This window comes from Fistularia commersonii, chromosome 4 (genome assembly GCF_037954325.1).
Source record: "Fistularia commersonii isolate RoL2024-O1a breed Wild chromosome 4, RoL_Fcom_v1.0, whole genome shotgun sequence".
NCBI classification, from domain to species: Eukaryota; Metazoa; Chordata; class Actinopteri; order Syngnathiformes; family Fistulariidae; genus Fistularia; species Fistularia commersonii.
The window spans coordinates 6,505,789-6,515,844 of NC_141287.1; the positions used below are offsets into that span (position 1 = coordinate 6,505,789).

The following is a 10,056-nucleotide window of genomic DNA, read 5'->3' on the forward strand; positions in this document are numbered from 1 at the left end:
TGATACTGACAGCCGATATACTAATATAACTCGGGGTACATTTTTGTGCATACATACATAAATTGTCATATTGACTATTAAAATATTTTGTCACCTAGGACACAATTTGATAAACAAGGCATCCTGAGTATCAAAACAGGGCTTATTGTTAAAACATAAACATTTACATACATGCATGTTATTTCCTACAGTTTCACAGCCATGAGAGCATCAAGAAAGTTCATTGTGCGAACCACACATGTGTTCCCAAATCCGTGTTTGCTGAGTAAAGCTGCATACTGGCTCTCGGTCCTCTCCCCTCCCTCAGTCTGAGCCAGCATGTTGAGAGACTGCAGAGTGGAGTAGGGCGACAGTCCGTCCAACATAGTTTCAGCTATGAAAATGGCACAACCTAGGGCGACATGTGACAGAGATCGATTAGAGCTCAGTTGTGTATTCAATGGATAATTAAAGCGATTTCATACTGTACTGCAACTTATGAAATAACCATGACGATGAGGGATTATTTTTCAGATGTGAAATTTTCAACCAAAATAATCTGATACATTTTTCTAATATGTATTCGGCAAAAAAAAAAAGCAAAAAATGCTGAGGCTTGTACTATTTATAAATGACAATTACAACTACATGTTATAATTCCTCTGCAAATTCTTGTGCCAACATTGTCACAGTACTGCTGTACTTAACTCTTGTTTGTTGAATCAAATTCGACATCCGATATGATGAAACGTAAGGACAGATGGATGGTTGGATAAAAATAAAAAATAAATATACCAGGCCCGGACTGACACCAATGCAAGTTTTGATCTGCGACGCCTTTTCTTTTTTTATGCATTCCTAATTTCTCTTCACAATCTAAGCAGTCAGACAAATTAAGCATTTGTCTCTGCATATGAAGCATTTTTTGGAAAGTTAATCAAATAAGGGTAATGAGTTTATCTAATTGCATAATGGTTATACCAATCAATTACTGTCTTTTTATGTGCCCAAACCAGGCCCAATAGCTGTAGCATTATGCATATCCGCAGAGAAAGTACTTCCTTATTACAATCCTTTGTAACAATACATATTTTCACTTCCAGCCTGACTCCCGAACACTCTTTCACTTTAAAGAATTTCCTTTGGGATTAATAAAGTTCAATTCTATTCTATTTCCATTTCAAATGAACAGGCATAGCAAATGGAAAAAGTTTGAAATCACGAAAGTTCGATGCATTTTTGCAACGTCCCCACTTTAATGTTTTATACTGATTCTTTTGCTTTTTTAAAGTGCCTTTAAATATGAGGGCAACAAATCTATGCATCAAGCATGAGTAAATGTTGAGCTAATTTTTCGTGTAAACTTGGCTCTATATGAAGAAAAATAACAAAACAAGACACTAATTATCACAAGACCTTGTGTCTCGTAGTCAATTAGTCATTCATACTCTGATGCAAAGTATGGCATTGAGGAAGTTGTCGGCGTGTCTGACATGTCCTGTGATAAAACCATGGCTCTTGAAAAGCAAAGCGTATTCTGTGGTGCTCCTGTTTCCCCTCACTCATACTGAGTGGCTGGAGCGGTCTGCGACTTGGACTTGTTTATCTTCATCCAGGAAGATCTCACTCAGCAGGAGTCCACACCCTGGCAGCACGGTGAGAGTAGTTTCTTTTACACAACACAAGAAAAAAACTTTTCCATTCCCCCTCAGCAAATATTTAAGTTCGGGAATAAAAAAGGGAAAAGAAAACTACAATTAATATTTTGGTATGCGCTTTGCTTTGAGACTTGGTGATGCCTTGTCTCTGAGCTTTTTATACAGACCAATTGATTTTTTTTTCTTCTTGCATTCCAGAGATTAAAGAACTTGTGCAAGTCTTTGCAAGCCTGCAGATTCTTGCAAAGACCAAAAGCAGATATAAAGTAAAAATTTCAATCTCGTTTGAGTTTCTGTGGCTGAGAAGATCATATGAAACATAAACACAAACAATCAATCAATCTGCCCGATGATTTCTGGACTATTGGCGAGTAGGTAAATTGGATGATCCAAAAAAAAAAAATGGAGTTATAGCCATCAGCTATACTGAATATTTGCGTGTGGTAAAACTATTGCGATTATAGCACTTTGAAGATGGTGTCCTTAGATAGCACCTTCTTATTCCTCTGTTTGAAGATTGACTTCACAATGCTTGTAGGGGAGATGCAAGAATAAAATACAGAAAAAAAAGCATCCAGTTGCTAAAGCTACTATAATTTCTTTCCCTTTTGGTTTTGCATGAATCTACACAAGTGATGATGAAGAGGTAAAGGTATATGACTTCACTATCTGTCAACAAGCCAAAAACAGACCCCCCATCCTCTCCCTGCAGAGTCTGCCTGTGGCTTTCACAGCCGACCACAGACCACAATGTTTGTTTTCGAATCCTGAGACCACCTTATCGCATCGAAAGTCATGCGCAAAATTAAGACAAACATGTCTACAAGCGACTCCCTAAAAATGCATCTTCACAGAACTTATACGTTTCATACATTTTCTGAACTTCGATTAATCCATATTGTTATGGCACGGTTTTAAATATTTGGTATGACATCTGCAGACACAGCTTTCACTTAATCAGGTTATATTATATCATGTTAAATGTTTTTAGGCTTTACTACTGCCTTTGGCATTATCATTAATTAACCGAACATTCCTGGCTCAATTGCCAGCTCCTCCTAGCCTGTCAAAGTGTTGTTGAACGAGACACAGAATCCCTAACTGCTCGTCTGGTGCCGCTTAATGGCTGCCAACTGTTTATTTAACCTATCTGTGATGGGTTAAATGCAGAGAGGAATTTCCAGCAAGGTATTAAAACGGTATAATAAAATAAAATAATAAATAAATACAATTTAAAAAAAAAAGATTGTTGTTGATATTGCGACAACAATTGGAACAGTCATTACAAACACACTGAGAACTTCCTCTTCGCTTTGACAGCAGACATGTGATTTATCTCACAATTCATCAACACGAAAACAACAGTGACAGTTTAAGCAGTTTATTACTTTAGGTATCTTAAAGGGCTTTTTGAGAAGGAGATCTATCCATCCAAATACTGTCTCTCTTCAGAGAAAAGGCGAGGCTTGATAGAGTGCCAGCAGTGGCTTTAAAGAGGTTCAGAATAATGTACATTTAGTAGTAATTGAAATTTAATAGAAGTAATTATATGTAATCATGTTTTTAAATGGATTGTGATGGATTAGTTAAAAAAAAAAAAATTAAAATGAATATTTGTCCACATTAATATTAGGGCAAACATTAGCACTTTCAAATCTAGCATTGCTCAACTTGTCAGTGAAACATTTTCATCAAACTTACCTGGAGTGCATACATCTGCAATCTTACTCAACAAGACATGCACTTTCTCATCGGGCCAGTCGTGGAGAATTCTCGAGAGGATGTACAAATCTGCTTTGGGTAACTCGTCCTTAAAGAAGTCTCCTGTTCATACAGAGGACACAAGAGCAATGAGAAGTAATCACATCAACATTGGGCTTTTGGACTCGGGGACAATTTTAAGCTTTTCAATACACGCCACCAGTCACGGGAGCAGTTCAAGGTTTAGAAGATAAACAGACCTGCTACAAATGATATCCTGCTTTCTGTGTGCGTTGGATGGAAACATTTATTCATTTCAATAACAGCTGGCAAGTCATACACTGTCACAGACAACCCAGGGTGAGCTTTGATGAACTCGCAGGCCATGGTACCTGTGCATCCTTTCAGAAAAAAAAAAAATGTGGATGTAGTGTTTATCAGGGGTAAAACATCAAACTTTCAACCAGTCTCCTCTCACCTCCGAGATCACAAGCTGTTTTGAAACCGGACAGGTCAAAGGCCGTTGCCACAGCTCTACCTGTGACTTGAGCAATGCTCTGCATGGCCTTCATGAACCTCATCTTTACCTCTTGACTGTTGTAATAAATGTCCTGCTCATGAAAACAAAAGTGAGGGAAGCTGTCAAACGTTTATCACCTGCAGCAGACACATCTGAGGCTACTCTTTGAGGAGGTTACCTGAAACAAGTTCTCGGATTCTTTCCCAAAGGCCTTACAGTGCTGGTTGGTTCCCTCCCGCACCGCATTGTCCAGGTGGGAAAAGAGCTCCCACAAAGTGTCGTTGCAGTGCTGTATGTAGCCTTGCAGTGAACAGGGACCATCTGAAAGCAAGTACTGCTTCGCAAGATCCGTGTTCTCATATTCTGTAAGATACAAGAGAACTCAAATTTGATCAAATCCTAAAGTGTCTGCTAGGTACTTAGTTTGTAACAATCAATAAGGCAAAATGCTGACTGACTTCCGCCTCGACTCTTCAGCAGTTTGAGGGAGACACAGGCCTCCAGCAGGCACTCGGTCCCTTTTACAGAGGCTTGGATCTCCTGGGCCACCTGGGCTGCATCCAGCCCCGGCCTGCACTGTAGAACATCAAACACTTGCATCTTGGATGCAGTAAACAGGGCCTGGAAGGTGTTTTGCAGAGAGATTGTAATATTATGGTTCATTTACATTGGTTAAGTCTTGAATACAAAAGAAAATGCTGGTATAACAGCATTTCATCATATAGTTTACACAAAAGATGAAAAAAATCCTTCTTCCGAAAAATATATATTTTCTCATGGTAATTTTTAATAATACTATTTGGCCAGTCACCTTACATCATTATTATCTTATAGGAACAATATATTTTTGGGGACATTAAAATGGCTTGAACTCCAAGTCTACTAATTACAGTCAAAGACAAAGTGTTAACACAGTGTTGCACTAAGAAATACAAGCTAAATTACTGCCAAAAAATTCAAAACACTTTCTCGGCAGTGGCTTTCAAAAGACAGCGATACACCATTGGCGGTACTTGAGCTCTCTCTAGTGGTATACGCTAAAACTGCATTAATTTGAAAACAAATCCGAGGAAGAAACAGCAAAAGGCATTAGTTCAACCTTAGAAAGACCGAAAGAGTTTTTAAATGTTTTTTCTTACCTGGGAAATGGTATGATTTTTCACAGAAAAATTATCAGACACAGTGATCTTCTTTTCATTATGTCTTTTACCTTCAAGAGTCGCTACAGCGAATCAACTTTCTCCATCTAACCCTATTCTTTGTATCCTCTTCTCTCACACCTGATTCTACCTGAGTCTTCTATCGCATAGTACCGGACACTTCTCTCCACCCATTCCTACCTGCTTGAACCCCTTCTTTACCTCTTCCACACTCTCCCTGACCACCTGGAGCCTTTCTCAACTCCTCCTGGAAAAACATACAGCACGCCTCCCTTTTTTACGTTACATTACAGTCATTTGGCAGACGCTTTTATCCAAAGCGACTCAAAAAAAATGCAATTCAGTCACCGAAGATCCGAAGTACCAGTAGTCGGAAGTCAGAAGTGACCACTCAACCAAATAGCCACCTCAGAACCATATACATACATACATTCTGTCATCGTTAATATTTTTTCTTCTTTTTTTTTCCGGGGGGGTTTGGGGCCAAGCGCAATTAGTACTTTTTCAGCCTCTGCCACTTTGTCCTCTGCTCTGCCTTTGTCCCCTTTGATCTTCCTTGTCACCAGAGTCATCCTACAAACCACCACCCTATGCTGTCTGGCTACATTCTCACCTGCTACTACTTTGCAATCACTGATGTCCTTCAGATTACCTCATGTATACAATAGTCTATCTGTGTTCTACCTATGCTCTTAAAAGTTACAGGGCAATAATATGATCATATATCTAATTAGATGACAATGGTAGTAGTTGGGAGAGCCAGATAGCCGCATAAAAAAGTGGTTCCATCATGTCATGTCCTAGCTGTGCTGAGACATTTAAAAGTTAACTACACTTAGAAATCAGAAAAGTTCAGAGTGTGATGACACGTGTTCAACAAGATCACCTTTGAGGCTTTGAATCCATCCATTAGCTGGATGAGTTGATGCAGATCCTCTGTCTTGGGTTCACTACAGTCATGTGTAATAGGTAGTGTTTTCTCACAGTCTGTTACTTCATCCAGGCTTTTGGCCGAGGTCCAGGAACCCTCACCCACTTCAGTGTCTCTGCCTTTCTGTTTCACCTATCATGGGACACAGGTGCTTATAAACAATGAAAAAAGGAAACAAATGGCACTGCATGAGAGACAAAAGCGAACCTTACGAGTAGGACTGGTCGAAGAGCTGTTCTGAATGTGCAGGTTGTTTGGGGGTGGCGTAAGTATCAAATGCCAGTCAAGTGTGGTTTAAGCGGACAGATGCACTTGCCTGATTTAAGTAGGAAGGATAGCTGTTGTAAATAATGTCCAGCTGTTTGCAGAAGTGGTTAAGAGGGAAACCCACAACGTTGAGAAAATCTCCGTGGACATACTCCACCAGCATGCCTCCTAGGGCCTGAATCCCATAGCCACCAGCCTTGTCCCTGACACAAAGAGACAAATTCCGCTTAAATTTGATAGTTTATTGAATAATATTCACTTGCAGGACAAAAAAAGCAATATTCTTGCTCAAGACCGTTTATTTTTTTGCCTTAACCCGTCAAATGCCAATGTGGGAAAGACAAACAGATTTGGAATAAAACACTGGTATCAAAGTCCAAAAAGCGCCAAGTTTACGTGGTGCTTATCCAGATACATGACCTCAAAATTGATTAAATGCTTGGTGATGCAAATACAGTACAGGAAATCAGCCATATTTTACAAATACATCTGTACAGGGCCGTGCCTTCATACTCACATGGGTTCACCACTGTTAATGTATTCCCACAGCATATCTTCTGACAGATCAGCAAACTTCACCTTTGTTTCTTCATGGAAATCTATTAACTGGTAATCCACCTCTTCATCTGAAGTGGGCGGGAATGAAATGTCCAACAGATTGAAGCTTTGCATTGCTCTCTAATGTATGTTGTTTCAAACAAATGTGTGCAAATCCTACTTTATATTATTACCTGGACAAGAACATTTAAGTGTGTACATGCTGCATAACTAATTAATCAAAAATAAATGATCTACTTACTGTCTTTCTCATGGCAGAGGATTATAGCTACACCTGTGAAGACACTGTGCTCTTTGCCGCTCAAGCTGACACAGGAAATAAATGAAGGAGTAGAAAAGTCATTTTGAAAAAATGGCTTTGCCCATTTTCTGTCTGCCATGAAATCCCAACCTTGACAACATCCTGTAAGCATCTTGCTTGTCCACTGGTTTCTCCAGAATCATGCCATCGACAGTCTGCGGGAAAAATGCTTGAGGTGAATAGAAAGCATGCAGGGTGCAGGACAGTGGTGTCACACGTTCTGCATCTTACCACAATCGTGTCTGCTCCAATCACTATGTCCGGTGTCTTAAGATGTTTCTGAATATTATAAGCACAATGAGATCCATTTTGCATTCTTATTCAAAACAACCAGCAAAATGTCACATAACAAAGATAAACTCACAAAAGGCATCCTCCTGGCCACCTCCAGAGCCTTCTGTTTGGCTGTCTCAACTGCATACTCATGGGGCTCTTTAAAAAGACCCTTGTCAAGGGTTTCTTTAAACCAGGATGGAACCACTTCAAAACGTAACCCCTGACAAGCAGGAGCACAAAGAAAAAGTAAAATAAATTATGTTGCAGCTCAGATTTCAAATATGCAACCAATACACACTCTCCCTTGCATAGACACAGAGCGTTAGGACTTCTTCAACTTCAAGTCCTCTTTCACCACATCCAAAAATTTGATGGCTAATTGATAGATACTTTTTTTAATTCATCTGCTTTGGTTTGGACAGTGATAAAATCAAATTTCACATGAAACCAAACTGAAGAAATGAATAAAAAAGACACATGAATGATTATCAGAAGTTACAAATCAACCAGATGGAGTTATCTGCCAAGAAATTAGCAATAGAAGTCCACTCCAAAGAATGTGTTGCATTAGATCACACAATTTCACAAGAAAGAAAAAAATGTTAGATTAAGTGAAAGAAGTAAATCCATCTGGTACATACAGCATTTCGGAGAATTTCCAGTCTCCTAGGAGAAGCACTTGCCAGCACGACCAGTTTCCCAGCAAGTTTGGAAATTACAGGGTTCAAAACCATTGTGAGCTCTTCTTCTTACTGCCCTGAAAAGCAGTTAGGAGCAGATATCACAAAATATATTTTTATAATTTTCACAGTCAGTGACCCAGGATTGTTTGGGATTGTTGATGACTAGCTTTGCTGTTTACTGCAATTAGATCAAACACCCTTGTGCAAATATAGCACCTTGCCATTGGTTTGCGATTTACTTGGCTAAGAATAACAACCGTCTTGGAGGTTTGCACGACATTTGGAGTGAAAACTGAATCAAAAAAGCATAAATTTCAATGTAAGCTTTGAAGTGAACGTTGCGCTCGGACTAACCTGAAAAAGCACGTCGGAATCACCGGTCCGCAACTTACCGGAACTACCACGACGAAACGTCCACTTCGCAATGTCACATACGTCATTACGTATGCGTCGTTACGTCATACGTTGTGAAAATCTCCACCAATCACGATTCCTTAAAGCTGAGGTAGTTCTACTATGTTCATACAGTATTTACTGTATTGTATAGGAAAAAATAGAATGTTCCTGTTATCATCCCACAGAAATTTCAGTTGGCATCGTTGAGGTATGAACTATTTTAGAGTTGAATTGACATACTCTGTCCAAACTCAGCAAGACAAAAGACAGTAAATAAAATATCATTTTTTTGTCTGGAAAAAGACAATACAATAAATAATAAGCATAATGAGACATATTTCCTGTTGTGCTGTTGTAGCTGCCTTCTGCCCATGGTTCACCCATGATGCAGTGGTCAAATTTTGCTGATGTTGTTCTCTGCGTATGACTGAATGTGGCATGAGAGACTTTCTTCGTCTTCTGTTGGGTGTTGTGGGTGTCATGGGTCCGTGAGCTGTCACCTTACCATAGTGGAGGGGTTTGCACATCCCAGTGATCCTAGGAGCTATGTTGTCGGGGGCTATCAGACTTTTTAATTCCTCTTCCTTCAGCTGCAGAGAATCTTCGAATCTTTGCACTTAAGACCTTAAAACACTTTATAGCCTTGACTTTGACACTTTATAGTTTTATTTGTATTGCTTATTCTCCCCCCTTTTTTTACTGTTTATGTAATTTCCTACCATTATTTATTATTGTTATGTTTTACTTGAAACTGTAGCACAACAATTTCCTTTGGGATAAATAAAGTTGTTCTTATTCTTATTCTTATTCTTATTCTTATTCTTATTCTTATTCTTATTCTTATTCTTATTCTTTATGCTCCTGGAAGAGCATGAAGCCCCTGACAACATAGCGAAAAGATCAAGAAGGAGATCAAGAAGTTGGACGATTTCTGGTACTTGGGGTCAACAGTCCAGAGCAGCAGAGAGTACGGAAAAGAGGTGAAGAGATGGGTAAAGAGACGGGTTGGAGAAAAATGTCAGGGATACTATGCGATAGAAGACTATGAGGCAGAATGAAAGGAAGGTGTACGAGACAGGGGTAAGACCAGCTGTATGGCCTAGAAACTGTTACAATGGTGTTACAATGACGAAAAGACAGGAGGCAGAGCTGGAGGTTGCAGAGATGAAGATGTTGAGGTTGTCTTTGGGAGCGACCAGGATGGATAGGATCAGGAATGAGTCTATCAGAGGAACAGCACATGTTAGATGTTTTGGAGAGAAGGTCAGAGAAGCCAGACTGAATAGACGATAGTGAATAGACGGTAGATGGATGCTGGAATTGGAGCTGCCAGGCAGGAGGTCTCAAGGAAGACCAAGGAGAAGATTTAGTGTAAGAGGATATGAAGTTAGTTGGTCTGAGAGAGGAGGATACAGAGGACAGGGTTAGATGGAGAAAGTTGATTCACTGTGGCGACCCCTGAAGGGAAAAGCTAAAAGCAATAGAAGAAGAAGACTGCTGTGTATATGTTGCATGGACAAATGACATTTTAAAATATAACATTTTATTCACTTTCTTATTCAAGCATACACCTTTCTTTACACAACACATCTGTATATTAACATCAAAACGTAACAAAAACGGATA

The 10,056-nt window shown here is 39.4% G+C and overlaps 1 protein-coding gene across 1 annotated transcript; it reads right to left on the reverse strand.

Moving 5' to 3' along the window:
• Positions 1-1,367: 1,367 nt before the first annotated feature.
• asmtl (acetylserotonin O-methyltransferase-like) lies at positions 1,368-8,460 on the reverse strand. The gene is given in 17 exon segments (XM_086144931.1): positions 1,368-1,530; positions 1,532-1,583; positions 1,586-1,624; positions 3,339-3,461; positions 3,599-3,739; positions 3,817-3,949; positions 4,037-4,221; positions 4,317-4,479; positions 5,905-6,081; positions 6,266-6,419; positions 6,734-6,842; positions 7,016-7,080; positions 7,166-7,230; positions 7,307-7,354; positions 7,440-7,571; positions 7,993-8,108; positions 8,389-8,460. Coding segments are annotated over 16 exon segments (1,788 nt in total). The 5' UTR covers positions 8,086-8,108; positions 8,389-8,460; the 3' UTR covers positions 1,368-1,421.
• Between the last annotated feature and the right edge of the window lie 1,596 nt (positions 8,461-10,056).